At 27.0% G+C, this 22,849-nt stretch overlaps 1 protein-coding gene across 1 annotated transcript in view; it reads left to right on the plus strand.

The window, feature by feature from the left end:
- Nucleotides 1–1,431: 1,431 nt before the first annotated feature.
- LOC135923404 (PAX3- and PAX7-binding protein 1-like) overlaps nucleotides 1,432–22,849 on the plus strand; it is a 31,731-nt gene continuing 10,313 nt past the window's right edge. The window contains exons 1-9 of the mRNA XM_065458126.1: nucleotides 1,432–1,600; nucleotides 1,643–1,821; nucleotides 1,863–1,965; nucleotides 2,035–2,233; nucleotides 10,868–11,133; nucleotides 11,350–11,417; nucleotides 15,688–16,004; nucleotides 17,511–17,700; nucleotides 19,272–19,395. Coding sequence (XP_065314198.1) covers nucleotides 1,447–1,600; nucleotides 1,643–1,821; nucleotides 1,863–1,965; nucleotides 2,035–2,233; nucleotides 10,868–11,133; nucleotides 11,350–11,417; nucleotides 15,688–16,004; nucleotides 17,511–17,700; nucleotides 19,272–19,395 — 1,600 coding nt within the window. The 5' untranslated portion in view covers nucleotides 1,432–1,446. The remainder of the gene's footprint in view (nucleotides 1,601–1,642; nucleotides 1,822–1,862; nucleotides 1,966–2,034; nucleotides 2,234–10,867; nucleotides 11,134–11,349; nucleotides 11,418–15,687; nucleotides 16,005–17,510; nucleotides 17,701–19,271; nucleotides 19,396–22,849) is intronic.

The following is a 22,849-nucleotide window of genomic DNA, read 5'->3' on the forward strand; positions in this document are numbered from 1 at the left end:
TATCGCATATATTATTTATATCGCATATATTATTTATATCGCATATATTATTAATTAATTTTTTTGATCTTTATATTTACAAATTAAATAAAGGATTTTAATAAATTATTCTGAAAATTGTTTCTAACTTTATATAGATTTTCGAATTAAACCTTAAATAAATATATAAATTTTTAACACTTAATATTAAATCTAATAATATCTAAAGAGAATAAGGCAAAATTGCCTTAAATATCATAGGATATAGAAAAGATAATATTTATTATTCATACGTCAGTTATAAATGCCAATATCCCTAAATTTATTATATTTAATATTTATATGTCAGTCATAAACGTTAATATCACTAAAAAATATAATATTTAATATATGCACGTCAGTCATAAACGTCAATATCACTAAATATTGGAGTATATTTTGATCAGAGTATTTTTAAAACATTACACCGGGTATGTTTAAAAAAATTAAGTCCGGATTTGGATCTTTTATATTCATAGGCATTTAACGCCAAGCAAGGATAGATAATTGAAAAATTAGCTCAAAACATACAAAATACAATTATCCCTAAGAAATTTTTGTGTATTAATTTATATTTCCAACATTTAAATTTTTTATACTTTATATATTTTAAAGGATCAAAAAATTAAAATTTCAATTTTGGGTTATTTAAGTGATTCATATCGTGGTTATATTCATTTTATATTTTATAATTCACACTTATTTTATAGTTTTTTATGCAGGTTTATATATATAATTTTTTTGTAATTCACATTAATTTAAAATTGTGTATTAGAAAAGTTATTAGTCCTAATAAATTTATGCTTAGTATTTTTAATTAACAATAATATTTTTTAAAAATATTTATTACCCCCCCCCCCCCAGACCAAATTCCTGCGTATAGATGTTTTTCCATAAATGAATATTAAATTTTTATATATTTTATAAAAATTTGTTTGCTACTTGTGATAAATTGTATTAAAATATTATTATATATTTTATAAAAAAAGAATAGAACATTCTATTCAAAATTTAATTAAAATAATGAATTAATAAATAAATACGATGTGATTCTTTTGAAATTAAATAAACGGTATATATATTAAAGTTAATAAGTAGTCGTAATCGTTTTATTATACTATTAAAATTTAAATTGGCAATATTTTATTTGCTAGATCTTCTAAAAGCAAATTAAGTCCGTGAGATAATACATTCGATAATTGGATATTTAAATTCTCACAAACGTTAGGCTTTCCACATTACTTACATTATATATTATGATCTCAATTTTTGTTTCTATTTCTCCAATTACTCTAATAAATTCACCAGATATAAATATTCTCCCGTATGCATATTGGTCCCAAAACAATAACAAAATTTGATACTCTGGCAGGTCACGTGACAAGTAACAGATTTAATTTTCCCTATGGTATCTCCAAATTTGACAATATGTTTGGATTGAAAAAGAAGAAGAAGAATCTACGTCAAAAAATAGTTATAGTTAACTCCGATGAAGAAATTGAAGATAATAAAACTATTAATGATGTTAATTTCTCAAAAAATTTAATAGCACAACCACTTTTGAGTTTTGGTGATGAAGATGGTTATACAATATATATATTTTTTATCTAAATACTATTTACAGGAGAAGACCAGGAGATGTTTAAGATTAAAAAATCTTACAAAAGTCGATTGATATCAAAGTCAATAAAAAAGGACAAGTTGAAAGACACAGTGGAAATTTTAAATGTATTAGATGATGACAAAACATTAAATAAAAATTACGACTCAAATATAAAATTACATAATCCTTTAAAACCTAAAGTGACTTTAAAAAGATAAATTTGTAAATATTTCTTATATAGAAAATATATTCCACTGAAATATTACCTATTCAAATATTAGAAAAAGTGATTGAAGATGATGAACAAAAAGATGTTGATGATCCATTAAAATCTACTTTGCAAGGTTCATGAATTTTTTTTTTGAAATACCCATCCAATATTATTTTTTATTTATTTCATCTATAAATAATAGCTGGTGAGATTCCTAATGCAGCTATGATATTTGCTGCTAGGAAACAAAGGCAGTATGTTAGGGAAACATTGAATGAAACTCCTAATACAAATAATCACAATGAAATCTTGCAAATTAAAGAATATTCTGACAATGGTTTTAGCAAAATGAATTTAGATGATACAATAAGATATGCCTCAACAAAATCTAGACTAATTAGGTTTTTATTAATTTATGTACTAGCTATGCATATTCAATTATTTTTTGGTTATGGCCTGGTTCTGCCTTATTTTATTTTTTAGACCAAAGCTAAGCTCTCAAGTCACCTCAAATTGGACAAGGCTGGATCCAAGTTTTAAAAATTTAAAAATTTGGTAGAATTGGGTTTAAAAAATAAATCATGTTGGGCTGGAGAGAAGGGTTACAGCCTAAAATTATTTTAAAAAAATGTGGGAAAAGAAAATGTTTTACTTCTATTATTTTTTTTTCTTTTAATTTATTTTAATTAAATTTAATTATTACCTCTTTGTTATGTTATCTTTTGTCTCAGAGAATTAAGTATTATAGACTCTAAAAACTATTTTTTTGACTCAACTCCACCCAAGACCTCATTTTAATTTTTTTATATCTAGGCCCATTCAGTGGCTCGATTTTATAAATCATAATAGGGAAAAAATATTTATTTTATTCTTTATTTTAATATTATGCATTAAATTTAAATATTCACTAACTTGGATATTTTATTTTATTTATTAGAAATTTGATATGAAAATCCCCCCCCCCTTGGTGTGGTGATATGCAGGCCTGTAAGTCTATCATTCTTCATCTCTCTTTAATAATATGCATTCTAACGCAAGAAGAACTTGTTAGAAATAGCATATTTGACAATAAATATAATAGCATGATGTAATTTATAAGTGTTATAATTATACCTATTTTAAATTATTTAATTGTAAATTAATCTCTTAAATGCTGCTACTCTTTATTATTACTACATTTTCATTTAATCGAATTCCCTTTAAATAATATTTTTATTTAAACATAAATTAAATGCTTCTTTTTCAGTATCACTTATTTGAAATTTATAATTATACCAATTTTTTTTATATAAATAAATTATTTTTTGTATGTGAGATCCATTTTTTAAGAGAAAACTCTTTTGATAATTATTTAATATTATTAGTAAATTTTTAATTAAAATAAGGCAAAATTTCTTTGCTTCAATTATTAATTAAATTAAAAAAATAAGTTAAATATGGCCAAGAATAATAAAAAGGATAGTCGGTCCATTGCCATAACATTGGCTAGATTACTTTGCAGAAATGAGAGCCAGAAAAATGTTACACTATCTTGTCCTGGAGACCCTTGTGACAGGTCTATGGTAACATTGACCTTTTTGTGGATTCTAGACAGGTCCACAGAGAAGTTTGTTTATACATAGCTATAATAAAAGAGATTTATTATATTTAACACAAAGAAGAAACAATCGGCATTGAACATGATAAAATGTACTGTTAAATAAATTCATAATAGACCTGTGTGCCACCATCGTCCACCCTTTTTAGACATTTCCTACTGCCACCGATTTTACATGATGTTGTACTTATAAATATCTTTAAATAGAACACAACAACTTCTATAAAAATATTTACAGGATTTTCCATTCAAAAACGGAAAAGGTCCGATCAAAAAAGGAAAAAAAGGAAAAAGTTCAATCAAAAAAGGAAAAAGTTCAATCAAAAAAGGAAAAGGCCCAAACAAAAAAGGAAAAGTGTCAATCAAAAAAGGAAAATTCCTAAAAAGAAAGGAAAAAGTCTGATCAAAAAAGTAAAAGGTTCAATCAAAAAAAAAGTGTCAAACAGAAAATAGAAAACAAAATATCATAATACATATCAGATTTGGTCTGGATAGGATATGATCCTTTTGATTGATATTAGAATATGCACCTTTATACTATATAAATATAATTATGTAATTATAATAGCATAAAGTATCTCCATGTCATATTTAATTAATAGTTTAAAAAAAATTGGTTACCTTTATACTTCCTATTTATATAAACTCAAAGTATGCTGAGTTGATTATTGAAAAATGGTATTTAGCTTGTAAATCCAATTTCACCTTTTTTCACCTTTTTGTAAAGCGACAAAACGTATAAAGTTAATCATAATTCGAGACTACCCAACGATACGAGGAAAAATGTCAATCGAAAAAAAAAATTAAAAGGAAAGGAAAAGTGTCAATCAAAAAAGGAAAATCGTAATTTTTTAAACTTTTTTTAAAAAAATTATAAATTTTTCTTAAATTTTTATTTATTTTTGAAATTCCTTCTTATTTTATTTCTAACTTTTTGCAATTTCTTTACTTTATTTATACCTTTTCTCAATTTATTTTTCTTAATGTATCTTTTCTCAATTTATTTTTCTTACTGTATCTTTTCTCAATTTTTTTTCTTCTCATTTTTGAAATTTTTTTTAAGTATATATAATTTTACTAAATTTTTGGCAGACAACTTTTTTATTATAATTTTTTACATACAAATTATTTAATTACAATTACGATATATATTTAATATAGTAAGAAACAAAAATTTATATTAATCATTAATAATTTCTCCCCTTCTACATTTTGGAATATAGGTCTCTATATTTCTAAAATAATTTTTGGCATTCTCCTCAGATATTCCTTTTTCACCATGCTCTATGAAACGAATTAATTCTTCCTCGTTCTAGGATTTTGATTTCTGACAAAATCCTTCTATTGAAAAAATACATTCTCAATAGGATTAAGATACAGACTGTAAAATGGTAAATATTTCAATGTATGCCCTCTTCTTTCGATCGATTCCCTATTTGTATGATTATGATTTAATGGAAGAACATTATTCATCTCAAAAATCATATTAATCATGCTGCCTACAAAATGATTTAATATTTCATTTATAAAGTTGCTAAAATATATAGCATTGCAAGGGCCATCAAGAACTTCGAATCTAAATATTCCTGCAATTGTGAGAGCCGCAATGATAGTATAATTAATTGTCTTTATCCCTTGAACATTTTTAATTGCCTTTTTATTTATTTGTGAATATCCATATAACCTACTCATTGATACCCGTTCTCATCGATAAATATAAATTTATCTTTCATATATGCTACATCTAGTGTTGTTAAAAAGTCGAGTTCTTACGACTTGCGACTCGAGTCGTAGTCGTAAAAAACGGCTCCGACTCAAGCCGATCAAGGAGCCGCATGAGTCGGCTCACTTAGTCGGCTCACTTAGTCGGCTCGCTTAGTCGGCTCGCTTAGTGGGCTCAGAGGGTAGCTTGAGTTTATTTTAAATTTAGAGCCAAAAATTATTTTTGTTATTGAGAAATTTTAAATAATAGTAGAATTTTATTTATTTATTTTTAGTAAAATAATTTATTTTATTTATATTTTATTTAATGCAAATAATATGTTTTGATTTGATTATAATAAAAATGGATTTATTTATTTGATTTTTTTTTAAATAAAAAAAAATTAATATTTTTGAGCTAAAAATTTTAAGCAAAAAATATTTTTTGAAGTACAAAAATATTTTTGAAACATATTTTGCTGATTTTTTGAAGAAATTTTAATCTTTTGTTTTATCATAAAATTTTATTCTTTTTTTAATTATATCATAAATAAATAATCTTTTAGGTCAAATCTTCTATAGTTTTTTTTATATTATTTTTATAAATATATCTATATTTTAAGTTTATTATTAGAGGTGGCTTTTTCTAAATATTTTTTTAATAAATATATTTATATTTTAAGAATATTAAAAGAGATGGTTTTTCTTTTTCTAAATAGTTTTTTTTTAAAATATATCTATATTTTAAGTATATTAAAAAAGGTGGTTTTTCTAAATTATTTTTTTATTAATATTTATGTCAAACTTTTTTTTAATGCGACAATTGTCATATGCGTTATTTTTTAAGATTTTTGAAATTTTTGGACACAAAAGGGTTATAATATAATTTATATTGTAAAGATATTATATTATAAATTCAATAAAGATGTTCCCTGGAAAAATGATAATTATCATAATAGGTAGGTATATTTTTGAACATATAAGATTTTTTTGTGACGCTAATGGGCATAAATATGTTTCTTTAACAGGTGAAATTTAATGTAGATGTACCCTAGATAAGTGACAATTGTCAAAATAGTTATTTTTAAACTTTTTTAAATTTTTTTGACGTAAATAGGCTAAAATAAGTACTGCTAATGTCTAAATAAAACTTCAGTGAAGATGTACCCTAGAAAAGTAACAATTGTCATAATCGTTGTTTTTAAAGTTTTTCGAATTTTTTTGACGTAAATGGGCTAAAATAAGCATTGCTAACATGTTAAAATAAAATTTAAGTGAAGATGTACCCTAGAAAAGTAACAATTGTCATAATCGTTGTTTTTAAAGTTTTTCGAATTTTTTTGACGTAAATGGGCTAAAATAAGCATTGCTAACATGTTAAAATAAAATTTAAGTGAAGATGTACCCTAGATAAGTGACAATTGTCATAATCGTTGTTTTTAAAGTTTTTCGAATTTCTTTGACGTAAATGGGCTAAAATAAGCATTGCTAACATGTTTAAATAAAATTTAAGTGAAGATGTACCCTAGATAAGTGACAATTGTCATAATCGTTGTTTTTAAAGTTTTTCGAATTTTTTTGACGTAAATGGGCTAAAATAAGCATTGCTAACATGTTTAAATAAAATTTAAGTGAAGATGTACCCTAGATAAGTGACAATTGTCATAATCGTTGTTTTTAAAGTTTTTCGAATTTTTTTGACGTAAATGGGCTAAAATAAGCATTGCTAACATGTTAAAATAAAATTTAAGTGAAGATGTACCCTAGATAAGTGACAATTGTCATAATCGTTGTTTTTAAAGTTTTTCGAATTTCTTTGACGTAAATGGGCTAAAATAAGCATTGCTAACATGTTTAAATAAAATTTAAGTGAAGATGTACCCTAGATAAGTGACAATTGTCATAATCGTTGTTTTTAAAGTTTTTAATTTTTTTGACGTAAATGGGCTAAAATAAGCATTGCTTACATGTTTAAATAAAATTTAAGTGAAGATGTACCCTAGATAAGTGACAATTGTCATAATCGTTGTTTTTAAAGTTTTTCGAATTTTTTTGACGTAAATGGGCTAAAATAAGCATTGCTAACATGTTTAAATAAAATTTTAGTGAAGATGTACTATAGATAAGTGACAATTGTCATTATCGTTGTTTTTAAAGTTTTTCGAATTTTTTTGACGTAAATGGGCTAAAATAAGCATTGCTAACATGTTTAAATAAAATTTAAGTGAAGATGTACCCTAGATAAGTGACAATTGTCATAATCGTTGTTTTTAAAGTTTTTCGAATTTCTTTGACGTAAATGGGCTAAAATAAGCATTGCTAACATGTTTAAATAAAATTTAAGTGAAGATGTACCCTAGATAAGTGACAATTGTCATAATCGTTGTTTTTAAAGTTTTTCGAATTTATTGGACGTAAATGGGCTAAAATAAGCATTGCTAACATGATTAAATAAAATTTTAGTGGAGATGTACCATAGATAAGTGACAATTGTCATAATCGTTGTTTTTAAAGTTTTTCGAATTTTTTTGACGTAAATGGACTAAAATAAGCATTGCTAACATGATTAAATAAAATTTTAGTGGAGATGTACCATAGATAAGTGACAATTGTCATAATCGTTGTTTTTAAAGTTTTTCGAATTTTTTTGACGTAAATGGGCTAAAATAAGCATTGCTAACATGTTAAAATAAAATTTAAGTGAAGATGTACCCTAGATAAGTGACAATTGTCATAATCGTTGTTTTTAAAGTTTTTCGAATTTTTTTGACGTAAATGGGCTAAAATAAGCATTGCTAACATGTTTAAATAAAATTTAAGTGAAGATGTACCCTAGATAAGTGACAATTGTCATAATCGTTGTTTTTAAAGTTTTTCGAATTTTTTTGACGTAAATGGGCTAAAATAAGCATTGCTAACATGTTTAAATAATATTTTAGTGGAGATGTACCATAGATAAGTGACATTTGTCATAATCGTTGTTTTTAAAGTTTTTAGTGACATCTCTACTTTTTTTTGTTTTATTTTCTAAGACAAAGTTATATTTTTTAAGACCAAATTTTGTTTTAAAGGACACAAATAAAATAATGATTATTTTTGGCAATTTTTACCCTTTTTATACGGTAAATATATTGAAATATATGTCGTATGGATATAGAATCCGCGGGGATTCGGAATCTCTTGATTTTAAATCATTTACTAAGGGCGATTTTTAGATTTTGAAAATCTGATTTTACTGGAATTGTATTTCGGTATGTGTAGAGTACCCAAACTGTAAATTTCAAACAATTTTGCAATGAACTTTGGAACTACTCCTAAATTAATTTTTATGGATTTTTCATAAAAATTAAAAAATACCAAAATTCTATTGCTGAAATTTATAGGGTAAATACTCTACACATGCTAGAATGCATTTCCATTTAAATCGGATTTTAAATTTTTTTAAATTGCCCTCGGTAAAGAATTAATCATGAGATTCCTAATCCCCAAGGATTCCATATTCCCATACGACATATATAATTATCAAAATAATATAACAAGACTCACCATGAGTCTTATAATCAGTATAACCAAATTCTAGCGCCATTGTTGCAAAACAAAATTATTGCGCCTAAACAAAAATATAATAACGATTAAAAAAAGAACCCACTCATGACAGATAGTATAAATGTTTTCCCTATTTTGCGGAAGTCCTCTAAATAAAGGTAAAATATATAACAATCATAAATATATTTAAATCAAATCAATAATTGAATAATTATGCTTTTTTTACCATAAAATTATAGTTTATAAAAGCTAGGAAAATATTTTCTGTCCCAACACCAGTACACTGAGTTAATGTATTTTCTCTGTTGCTGGTTTGATATTAGCTTCAAAAAGATCTTCATTATTTCCAGATAACTTGGATAAAATTATATTTATACATGATAACTACAGTGATAAACCCAGAAATAACGCCGGTTTTTACTTACAAATGCAATTAAGATAGGATGAAATATTATATATTGTCATAATTATATTATTAAATATACATATAATGCAAAACCTGGCACTCTTAGATACTTCATTTTCCCAAACATTTATTTATCAGGATGGAATGTTTTATTTGTCTTACGTACCACATTATTGCAAATACTCTCAAATTTCAATACAAACTTAGACTTCTTGACAAAAACAACCTTTGATTATTTGGTAAAGGTCCAATCTTTACATCTCTTTGCGAAATAATATCTCTTCTTATTTTGGTTAATTATTAATAGATATTTTTTAGCCTATCATTAAACTAAGAAATAAAGTATCGGTATAAAAATTAAAATCATCTTATAAAATTTATAACCCAAATAATGAATCATTCTGTTGCAGGTAGAGACAGATAGTCTTTTTTGTACGTTTATCCATTGATGTTGTCATATTTTGAGGCCAATGCGAGCAGATTTAACGGGATCGATTAATTTATTAATATTGTCTCTGATCGTTTCTCTGCATAGTTAGAGTTTTTCGATATCTGAATTATTCATTCCTTCTTCAAAATCAAGAGAATGTTCTCCTGGGTAATTGGTTCAATTGGAAATTCACCAGGCATTTTGAACTTAAAATTCAAAAATAATGGTAAAAACTAGAGTGTAACTAAGTTTAGTAGTTTAAATAGATGATTTTACTTTCACTCTGACATTAGTTAGCGTTATTTTTGAATTATATTTTTCTATAAATTGCCTTAATTTCGAAATTAATTATACAAAATAAATATTAAATCATGGAATCTCTAAACTAACCGTAAATATTATCATATTAAAATCATTTTGGTCAAAATATCAGAGACCTTCAGTGGTACCATTTCCACGGCCCGGCCCGGTTTAAAAAAACGGCCCGGCTTTAGGCCCGGCTCGGAATTTTTTAAAATTATATTCGACCTGGTATATTACAAAAAATTCACCTATTTGGTATTTTATCATATTTTTCGGCGAGTATTATCATTTAATAAGCAAGCATATTAGCTAATGTTATTAAACGGCTCGTTTTGAGCCGATTTTTAATAACTGCTAACTCTTTCGTCAGAAAAATATTGACTAAGCCTCGAAATTTCGATACTATAATGTCTAGACCTTTGCTCCTTCTATGAGCAAAATTTTCAGGCTTGTATAATTTTTTTCTGGATAAAAAACTGAGTTGGCCGTTTTTAAAGATCGGCTCAAAACGAGCCGTTTAACAACACTTTTATTTATTTTTATTCTAAACAGATATTTAGTATATTACAAATTGATACTAACGCGTTTCTTTTTGAAGTAACGTTTACAGCACTACATTTATATGATATTTCTATTCCATAAATATTTTATAACAGAAAACATATTCATGAAAGTGAGCATACGCCTCCTTTAATTTAGTATCATCTCACTCTCATTTTCATCATATCCCCTGAAATGTTTGTAAATGAAACCTTTTTTTAAAAAAGATATTCGTTAGAGTGAACTCACTTTCGGCTAAATAAGTTTAAGTTGGCTGGACTCCTTTAAATTTTTTTAATACCTATCTTTATGGAATGGAATCTACCTAAGATCCTGTAAGTTTGAGGATTAATAAACATTCAACCCAAAAAAAAATTTGGAAAAATAAATATTTACCTAAAAAAATTGATTTTCATTTAAATATTAAAAGTGATTTTATTAACTACATTTATTTCAACAACAATTTTAATATTTTCAATACAAAAAATTAAATAATATTTTGCATATTAAAGAGAAGATGATAATGATATCAGTGATGCTGATGAAACTGAGACCTTTAATGAAATGAATGAATCCGAAGATAAATTCATAAATATGTCTACTATCTTGGAAAAAGAGTCGAAAGAAAAATATAGGAGCAAAAAGGAACTCCTAAAATATTTGGACAAGGATAGGCAAAAAAAAGAAAGGGGTCAAGAAAATCAGGAAAACAATTTATTGCGGACTCATAAAGTTTCCATGCAGTCTTACGACAGTAACAATGATGAAAGTGGGAAAGGTTATATCACATCTTTTTTTAAAAAATTATATTTTGTTATATTTAATAATTAGAAAAACGAATAATTACGAATATACATTTTTTATTTGATTCATTTTTTTAAGAAAGTATTTCTTTGTTGTTATTTTTTTAAAATATTTCCCTCTTTTGAAAGTCAGTGAATATTCTAAATATTTATATTGGTATAATTATTTTATTAAATCTTAAATTTACAAGATTCGGAAGATGAGGAATTCGAAAAATGGGAGAATGAACAAATTAGAAAAGGATACAACATGCCTCAAGTTGAAAAATTTTTCATTTTGAAATCTCATAAATTTGTCTAACTTTATAGATTAATAAAATATTATTAAAATAGATGTTAATTATTTGTAAATAAGTATAATCTAAATAATTTTTTTGATTAAAAAACAAATTATTGATACTTTGCTTTTAAAATTTAATTTAAAATGAGATGTAAGTATTTTTAAAATTTTGTAAATAAATATTTAAATCATTATTTTAAGAGACAAAATTTTATTCATTAATGTAAAAAAATTTTTTTTTATATATGTTTTAAAAAATTGTCCACTACAAGAATAAACTAAATACGCAAACGTAATAAATAAATAAATTCAACATGTATAAAAAATAAAAACCATAAAAAAGTGTCTTTTTTAAAAAAATATCTACTACTACAACAGGCCTGTATCCCCAAAAAATCATTCGTCTCCATCTAATATTATTTTTTCTAATTACACCTCTTGGGTCAGATCCAGCATTTCTGGGTATATCTTTATTAAGGATATTCGTCTCCTTTATTATAGCCAAGATTAAATTTGGCATTGCAGAGATTACATTCACTATCAGTCTTATTTCCTTAGTTGTTTCAGCCATGGGTAACACTGTTATCATAGCCCTGGTATCATTTCTCATGTTCGGAATATTGGAGATTATCGATCTTTTCCAATGCATGAGACAATCATTCTTGATGTGGTCTTGTGAATGACAATGGTAACATTTATTATACTTCTGGAGTGTTTCCTTATCTATTGTGGGTTGAACCCCTTGTTTACTATGTATATTTAACAGTCTGATATTAAGTGTTGTCATCATTTAAGTTGATTGTATTGGGACCGGCATTAATTTGCCTCATTTTTTCCATTCATCTGTCATAGGTTGAAAGTCGGCTGGAATGCTGAGTATTTGGAATATGTGTTCACAGGTCCATATATTGAGTCAAGTAATTTTCATGCTTACAAGTATTTTTAAGAACTAAGTAATATTTTAATTTGTCTTAGAGTGAAAATAATAAATTTTGAAAACTCTTTTATATATTATAAGATTAAACTTATTTTAGAATTTGGCCCATAATATTTTAAACAATACTTTCATAGTTAATCAATGCATCTTCAAATTATATTCATTTGGAGAAAGCACCCTCGATCAAGAATTTAAAAAAATCTTGAATACATTCCCATGGTTGATATACCTAGTGATGCAAAATAGTTCCATTTACGCCAATTATTAAAAACGGCGAACTCAGAATTTTAGCTAAAAAATATTGCCTAATCCTTGAGATTTCGTTAAAACCTTTGTGATATTTATGAGCAAAATCTTCAGGCTTGCGTTATATTTTTATGGATATAATACTGAGATAATCGTTTTTTTTAAATCAGTTCAAATTGAGTGATGTTGCATCACTTGATATACTTTTGATCATGTACTACATTCATCTCTAGGTTGCATTGACCACATATTACACAGGTCTCACAGCTTTTACCTATATTTTCAATTTCACTGTTCATACCAGGCCACTGGACATATTCTCTGCCCCACTGTTTCATTTGCCCCTGATACCAGGCATGTATTAGTTCCAAATTTTTTCCCCCCAATTTCTGAGTAATAATCTCCTGATTACCGCGTATGCAGTCATCCACCTCGGTTAATTATCTTTTTTTAATCTTTCCGTGGTTTTTTTTACCTGTTAGCCAGGATTTTAACAACTCCAATTCCCTATCTTTTAAGGAAATTTTATTGATTTAACATACACGATACAGTGCTAATTAAAGTTTTCAAATTCTTCTGTTTTACCCTGAGATTGCTCAATTTCATCTACTAATTCTAGTCTCGATAAAATATCGGGTAAACGATTAAAAAATAAATTTTATAAATATTATTTATAAAAGTTTTTGTAAATATTAATTAATCTTAGATATTTTAAAAAATTTAAATTTTATAAAATGAATTTATTTATAAATATTCAACGTTGCTGACAAATATGTAATTAATCCCCGGGATATTAATTCCTGTATAATTATATAAATCCATAGGAGTTAGCATATGATTTTCATAAGGACGTTGCTAGCTTGCTCCGCCAACCTCTTAGTAATTCCCCCCTAAACTATCACATGAAGTTTTGCCATGTGCAGTTGCAAAAAAATACCATTCTGCCTTGATTCCAAAATCATTATAATGGTTGTAGAGGTTTACAAAGTTTTTTTTGTTTTTATACTGGGTAACAGCTCCATCAGAAAAATAAAAAATTATAGAAATCTTATCAAATCTTTCTTTCAAGAATAGATTTAATTTTATTTGAAATAAATAAAAGGAACAAGTATTGAGTTTTGATTAACCACATTGATAAAATCGCTTTTGCGGTAATAAATCATAAATGGATAAAGTGTTGCCTGATTATTAATCCAATGGAAACCTTGAGGGTGATCTTGAAATAGCGTAGTTCTCTGCAAAATCAGATATTAGATATTCCTCATCCTTCCGATTTTAATGACTTAAAAAATGAAGAATGTTCAGAAGAATTAAATGCATGAGGAATTAAAATATATAATTATATAACATTTTAACAATGGTTGGCGGCAGACACCACCCTCGAAACGTTAACTAAGTCTACCAGCGAATTTGTAGAGTATTTGATTGAAAAATTAAATATTTTAATTCCTCATATTTCATATAATATAGGTTTTAATCCATACTACTTATATTTAAAGTGTAATAACTATTGGCCCAATACTCGTCCCAATCTAGGATTTTGTACAAATATTAAGAAATATAATGTCTATTTGTAAAAAAAATTTGAAAGAAAAAAAGAGCAATTTTTATTTTATAATCATTTCCGGTTTTTGGTAATAGACTTATTTTCAATAAAATAAATTTTATATCACATTAAAGAGCTATTCTAGAGCTATCTAATAAAATTTAAATTATGTCTTTAGCTTAATTACTCTTTGAGATATTAATTAAATATAGCATATTTTGGAATTTCCGCTTTTCTAAAGATGGCCATTAGTGATCTGCATCGGGCCTAATTTTTCAAGCCCGGCCCGGCCCGAAATTATTTTTAGAAAAGTTTTGCCGGCCCAGCCTGAACCCGAAATTTTTTTTAAAAAAATTGCCACCCCATCCCGAACTTGAAATTTTTTTTAAAAAAATTTACCCACCCAGCCTGGCCCAAATTTATTTAAATATAGAAATTAATCTTTATAATTACTCAAAATAAAAGACATATGTTATATGTCATTTAGTTTCAATAAATAAAATAAAATATTTTTATTTTACATAAAAAATTCAATATAAAATTGATAAATTTAGATATATTTAAAAAAATTTCCAAGGTCTGACCCGACTCGGCCCAAATTTTTTTTAAATATTAGGCCCGGCCCAAACCCAATTATTTTAAATAGAATTAGTGGGTATGGGCCAGGCTTAACTTTGCAGATCTCTAATGGCCATATCTCATGAAGTAACTGAGTTGAGAATTAAAATTTTATATTTTTACTAGTTAGTGTATATACTACCATCATACAAATTTTAAAAAAAATCGAAGAGGTCGGGTTGAATCTTCAGTTGATTTGATATGGAATACAACAAATATATATATAGTAGTCAAGGGGTACATCCACATTAGATAGGGAAACAGGCCAGAAATCTTAGAAATGTTAACCTTGTCACTTACAAGACAGCGTCTAGAAAGATTGTTCTAAGCATAGGAAAGGATCATATCCCGAGAACGAGTAATGATACCAGGGCCACGATAACGGTGCTACCCAACCCAAACAATCATATCAGAGTATTGCGAACGGTGTTACCCAAGCTGGATCAACTAGAGATAAGACCGATAGTGAATGCATTCACTACAAAGCCAAATATAATCCGCAAGAATAAAGGAGAGATTGATACTCAATAAAGATATCCCCAGAATTGATGGATCTGGCTCAAGAGGTGTAATTGGAAGATCTACTATTAAATGAAGACGAATGATTTTTTGGAAAGATAGGCCTGTTGTAGTAGTTGATATTTTTTTTAAAATGACACTTTTCTAGTGTTTATTTTTTTATACATGTTGTATTTTATTTATTTATTAAACTTGCATATTTTGTTTATTCTTGTAGCGGACATTTATTATATTGTAATTTTATGAAAGTGAATATATAAAAAGTATATTTTGACTATGGAAAAATATTATGAAATTTATTTGTCCCATTCATAATTCATTTAACGTTAAAATCATCTATAATTATATTAATAAACATAATCCAAAAAAATTATTTTTTAAAGCTCCTAAATTTGCCTTCCAAGCAACACATGGCCAAAATCATCCAAAACTTTTCTAAATCCCTTCCAAGTTCCAACCAGATGAAAATTAATAGTCTAACTTCCACTTCAACAACTACATTAATAAACCAAAATGATAACTATGCATTCCAACCACCTTATCATAATCTATTTAATGATTCTTTACCACAATACAACAACGAAGCTCAAAAAAAAATGAGTGTAACCCTGAAAATACCCGACTTTTTGAGTCGTGAAGATGAAAAATTTAATATTTCCAATTTCGATTGTGACCGAATTAAAAGGGACATTGAAAAAAGGTTTTAAAAATAAAAATTATTTTCCTCTTAATTTTATTTTTTTTTGATAAAAGTTTTATTAAATGTATATCGATGAAATTAACACTAATTACACTGTGTGACAAATTTCGACTTGATTTTCTGGGAGAAAATAAAATAAACATGTTTTAAGACAGTTTTTTATGCATATTCTAAATCCGCTGTCAGTTTTTTTCTAGCACTTCAGGTTTTTTTTATTTATTTTAGATTAAAGTGGCCCAAAAGGTCATTTTTAGCACTTTTTGAAGGTTTATAACTTCGGTTCTAATGATCCCTACAACTAAAAAAATATCTTAATTTTTTCAGCAAACCTTCCTTATTATTATTATACATTTTTTTTATAAAATCCTTACTCAATTTTTAAACAACCTATATTTTTTAAATTTACCTTTATTTATAAAAATCTTTTTTAATATAGCTTACATTTAATATATTTATTTATTGTGGCTTTCGTTCTCTTCGCTTTATGAAAAATTAAACGCGAAAAAAAATAATTCTTCTCCTATCTTCCTATTTGTTATTTGGCATTATTATTTATTGCTCATACTACGGGTTCAAGATACTCCATTGGAAAATCATATATTTTGATATAAATTGATCAAAAAACAAATATTCTTAAATATATCTAAAAAAAGATAAATATTAATAAAAAATATGAAAAAATTACCAATTATTGCATTTTAAATGAATTTTGCTTCAAAAATGCTCAATTCAAAAAGTGTACAAATTAAAAAAGTGGGTACAGATATCTGATTTTGGTATAAATTGATCGTAAATGCATAAAATATTACTAAATACAACTAAAAAAGATAAATATTACCTTAATTTTGCTTTAAAAATGCTTTATGCAGAGAAAATTCAATAAAAGTGTACAAATTAAAAGGTTCGAAAATATCTGTACCGACTTTTTTAATTTATAGATTTTGGTTGAATTTTCATGGCATAGAGTACTTTTGAAACCTAATTAGAATTAATATATAATCTTGAGCATATTTGAAGCAAAATTATATAAAATTTATCTTCTAAAGTTAATAATTTTGAAAGTAATTTAAATTGAAAACTTAAGACCCCCAAAACGAAATTCTTTACCATTTTTCTCAAAAACCAATCGATAAAAAATTATAAAAATTAGTAAATTTATAAAAAAGTATAAGTTTAACACTATCACCAATTTTCAGGGATTTTTATTCGATACTTTTTAAAATATATCCGTATAAAAGACCTAAATTTTACCATTTTTGAGATTTCGAAAAGTTGTCTTTATACGGTAATATTTTTAAAATTTGACGTATAGGGAAAATTTGGAAAACGGATTCGAACTCAGCGTCAAATTCTGCACCAAAACTTGTTTTTATTTTCTTCTCCCATTTTTCTTGTCACACAGTGTTATTTAAGACAAATTTTTTTCAAGAGCGTTTAGAAAACTTGATTTTAATCATTTAATAAAGTAAGTTTAATAATGAATTTTGTAAAAAAAATATATATAAGAATTGAGACTCTAAAAAGTAACACTAGCGTTTTCAATATGGATCTAACAAATACGATAGAATTTCAAGCTGGGAATGAAGCTTTATTTGAACATCTTAAGGAAGAAACCCTTTTATTGCAAACAGAAAACACATTTTACACAGATTTCAGGGAATACATCGAAGACCTAATCGATTGCCTTAACGAAAAAGTATGATATTTTGTTCGGTTTATAAATGTTTTTTTTTATTGGCCTAGGCCTATTTTAATTTTCATATGCTTTAGAAACGTTATTTTTTATATATACTGTAATGAGAAAAGTAATAAAATATATTTTAAAAAAGAAAGATTTTGTACTCGGAGGCATGGCGTCATTATGAAGAGTTTAAATTAAACACGTTCTTAGTTAGACCTCACAAACAGCCGATTTCATTTGCGAAAAAATTTCCTTATTTTGCCTGTCTACTTAAACCTATTTTTGAATACTTGGCGTATAAATTAATATTAAATATAAGATCACTTGAAAATTTAAATTAATTACTCTTTTAATGTATAAAAATAATTTAAAATCATTTGTAAATTTAAAAAATAAGATATCTTTTTTGTTCAACCATCTAAAACTTCTGAGATATTGATATTCCATGGATGTAATTATCGGCAAACAATATATAAACATGAATATAAATATTTTGGATCGTTAAATATTTTAAATATATAAAATAATATTGCGCATTATTTAAAAAAATTAAAGTAATCTTTGGCGTTTAAAATAAAGCGTTATTTATCAAAAAAGTAACAAGTGACGTTATCCCCTCCCCACCTCAAGGAACGCACTAATGACGTCACTTTAAATCACTGATTTTTTTAAATTTAATGCATTGCATAGTAAAATATTTTATATTTATAGTGTAATATAGCTTTTTGTTCGTATTTTCCGAATTGTTTATAAACATTTGGGCACAAAAATTAAATTCTTAAAAATTAACTTATCAAAAAAAACAATTTTTTAAGAAAGTATTTAAAATGTTCATTATTACAACTTTAGGGTGATATAATACTTTTTTATACGCGCTCTGGTAGGAATGTTTTTGACAGTCCAGTTAATGTTGTTAAAAATGGATTTTTACAACTCCGAACACGGGCTGGAGTCATAAAAATTGGCTCAGACCAGAGCCGACCTGATGGGTCGATCGACTCGATGATTTGCAAAAATGTTGTATATAATAGGTTTGAGACTAGTTTTAAAAAATTTAATGTCACAAAGGAGTTCTGTGAACTCTGAATTCCGCCATTTTTTTTATGCTGGAAGAAAGATTATAAATATATAGATTTGTTTACAAATCTATTTTGAACCTAGTAAACGGCTTTTGTTATACAGAATTTCTAAGACCTCAAGGCATAATAAGAAGTTGGATTTTATCTTGCTTCTCAGGGAATAAATAATATAATGTTTTTTAACTATTTTTTCCTGAACTGAGTTAATTTGTGGTATTGGAAAGAAGTTCCAACTTCTAACCTCTGGATATAAATTAAGCCGACTCTGCCATTATTTTCACTCCATAAAAAAAATATAAAAAAATTTAACTACTCTGTTTTGCTTATGAGTTGAGTTAAAAGTTTTGGGTACTAAAAAAATGTTATAACTTCTAAGCTGGGTATTGTAAAAAATTGGCTCTAAATGTTTTCATCCAGTATTTCTTTTCAGAATTGATATTATACAATCTATTAATATATAAAGGCAAAAAATTATAACTTAAATCCTTATTTTCTTTCAATTCATAGGTAGTTATTATAAATTCTCTGGAGAATAGAATTCACAATTTATGGAAACAAAGGAGCTCCAGGCTTATAAATCGTAGGTTACAAGATTTGAAAGATGAAAGTCAAGAATATTCACTGATACAAAGTCGGTAAACCTAATGCCATTTTTATTAATATCACATTTAAGTTTCGTTAATTAAGTTTCTAATTTTTACTTATAAAAATATTATGATCATCGTAACTGGCTGATTTTTGGTCGAAAAATATAATTTTTTATGACGTTTTATATGTCGTCGCCTGAGAATTATAATATTCTCTCCACTTTTTGTAATTTTACAGATCAATTTAAAAAATTAATTTTATATAGAATGGTTAACCTTGTATCGGTTTTAATTTGAGTATTAATATTTCGGATTTTTTAATGTAAATGGAATGGTAAAATTATAGATAATTGATTTATGTAAAAAAAAGTGGATATAAAATAATCTAAATCACAGGCGACGATATATTGTATTCCATATTAAATCAACCAAAAAACTCGATTTTCAACCCCGACCCCCTTCGATTTTTAAAAAAATTTGTATGTTGGTAGCATAAACACTAACTAGTAAAAATTCTAATTTTCAACTTAATTTACTTCCTAAGTTGTGGCCATCTTTAGAAACGTGAAAATTCCAAAATACACTATAATTTTAAATAGCTCTAAAATAGCCCTTTAATATGACATAAAATTTTATATATTAAAAATCTGCTTATTATCAAAAACCGGAAATGTCCATAAAAATTGATATTTTTTTCTTTCAAATTTTTTAACAGATAACTGGGATGAGTATTAGGTCAAAAGTTATTGTACTTTATATATAATTTGTATAGCTTATATCATATTTTATACCAAATAAGAAAAATGGTCAATATGCAAAAAAATAAAACTGAAATACCACCATTATTTTGCTTTTTTTAAATATTAAAAGAGCAAAAAAAGCTTTTGCCAAATGTACATTATTATAAAAACGAAAAACGTTTTAATTTGGAAGCGTATAAAGAATAAAAAATAAGTCAACACCCTATAATCTCTTCCTACCTAAGGATGGACCTTCGCCCATCAATTGCTTTTTTTTAATTTGAAAATTTTGACCACGCAACTCTGTGAGGCAATAATGTAGTTTATTTTTTTCCGGATGATTAAATCATTGTGATCGTCATAAATATATTTTCATTGTATATTATGAAAATTTCGCTTCGTTATAACAAATAAATTTCTTAAAATTTAATCTTGAAATTATTTATTTTTTTTTATCTCTTAAGCTTTCACCTTTTCTGGTGGTAAGCTCCTTCAACATCTCTCCACTTTATGTTATTCATACAATCTCTTTTATCTAATTTATACTTCTTCATATTGGCTCTAACTTTATGGCCCCATTGAAGTTTTGGCCTTCCTCTTTTACGTTTGTCTATCACTTCCAAACTCTCAACCTTATTTCCTATGTAGTTCATAGGCCTTCTCATTGTGTGCCCATACCACCTAAATCTGTTTACCATTAACTTAGTCTTAATGGGCACTACCTTTAAACTACTTAGTATTCTTGTACTGTTCACTTTATCATTTCTTGTTACCCCAGCAATCATCCTTAGCATTCTCATCTCCATAGTTTGTAGACTTCTCTCGTCTGATTCTTTGGTTGGCCATGTTTCCGAACTATATAGAATAGTTGGTTGAACTATGGTGTAAATTTTTTCCTTTAATTTGTGTGGGATTCTTTTGTCAAATAGCACTCCAGATAAAGATCTCCACTTTAACCACCATTGATTAATTTTACTCTTTATCTCTTTTTATATTGTGCCGTTTGTTTGTATAGTGGAGCCCAAATATTTGCAGCTTTCAATTGCGGATATCTGCCATTCATTTATATCAATACTCTCTGTTTCATCTCCTCCTATCACCATATACTCCGTCTTTTCTCTATTTACTTTTAATCCGTGCTTTTCTAGAATATTTATCCAACTCACTAATCTTTCTTTCATTTCATCCTTGGATTCGGCAAGTATCACAATATCATCTGCAAATATCATATTCCACGGGACTGTTTGAGGTATAGACAACTAATACATCTATTACTGTAATGAAGAGAAGTGGGCTGAGAGCCGACCCTTGATGAACTCCTTCGCCGTTTTGTGAAGCCTGCTGAAGTACCTGTTGTGCTACGGACCATCGTTGTATGGCCCATATACATATCCTGTATTATTCTTATATATTTTTCGGGAACCTTTTTGTGGCGTAGCGCCCACCAGATAAGTTTTCTTGGGATTCTATCGAAGGCCTTTTCTAGATCGAGAAAAACCATGTGTAGCTTTTTGTTCTTTTCCCTGTATTTTTCACTCATTTGCCTAATTGCGTGGATAGCATCAGTTGTTGATCCAGGCATAAAGCCAAACTGAGTCTCTCCTATTTCGATTATGTCTCTTAATCTCTTTTCTATTATTTTTTCGTATAGTTTTAGACAGTGTGACATTTGTTTTATGCCGCTATAATTTTGAAATTGTGTGGATCCCCTTTATTTTTGAAGATAGGAACTAGATAGCTCTGCCTCCATTTTTGGGGAACCTCTTCATTTCCAAGTATTTTATGTACAGTGTGAGGAGATGTATTCCATCATCTCCTAGTGCTTTAAGGCTTTCTATTGGAATAACGTCTGGACCCCTAGCTTTGTTGTTTTGCATATGCTTGAGACATGTGATTATTTCTTGTTCTGTTATAGGTTGTACGAGGTTTTGACATGGGGAGTGTTCGTCTAGATATAGTATGTGGGGAATAAAGTTGAGAAGCTCCTGAAAATATTCTTTCCATCTATTCATTATTTCTTTTTCCTTTATTATCCATTTCCCATCTTTATTCTTGATTACTTTCGGAGCTCCTTTTATATCCCTAGAATTCTTTTCTCGCTGTTTGGCTAATCTGTATATTTTATTTTGCCCTTCTTTGGTATGTAGTTCTTCATACATCTCATTGTATGCCATAGATTTGGCCCTAGTCACCGCCTTTGTAGCTAATCTCTTGGATTTTTCGTATCTTGTCTTGTCATCTGGGTTTTTGGATTTGTACCATATTTTATAAAGGGCTTTTTTCTCATGTATAGTGATTTGTACCTCTTCATTCCACCACCATAATTCTTTGTGTGATTTGTTACCCCCTTGTAAGCCTAGTGTCTATTAATCTGGATGAAAGGTCTGTCCACATTTTTTCACTGACTTGTGATGAATCTATTGTTTTAATGTTTGCATTGATTGCAAAGGCATCTGTCATTGTTTTTGATTTGCCCAATTTGATGCATGGTTCCAGTTTTATCTTGTTTTGAGTGGATTTATCTGAGATGTGTAAATCCATGACTAGTAGCTTGTGTTGCGCGGCAATATCTTTTCCTGGGATGATTGAGGTCTATTATATCTTTTAATCTTTTGCGAGAGATTAACATGTAATCTATCTGTGTTTTCCTTGTACCACTTTCATATGTTATTAGATGACTGTCTTTTTTCCTATAGTAGGTGTTGGTTAAGGCAAGGTCGAAGGCTTGTGCAAATTTCAGTACATGCTCTCCTTCATC

The sequence above is a fragment of the Gordionus sp. m RMFG-2023 genome, chromosome 2, assembly GCF_954871325.1.
Source record: "Gordionus sp. m RMFG-2023 chromosome 2, tfGorSpeb1-WG-v2, whole genome shotgun sequence".
NCBI lineage: Eukaryota > Metazoa > Nematomorpha > Gordioida > Chordodea > Parachordodidae > Gordionus > Gordionus sp. m RMFG-2023.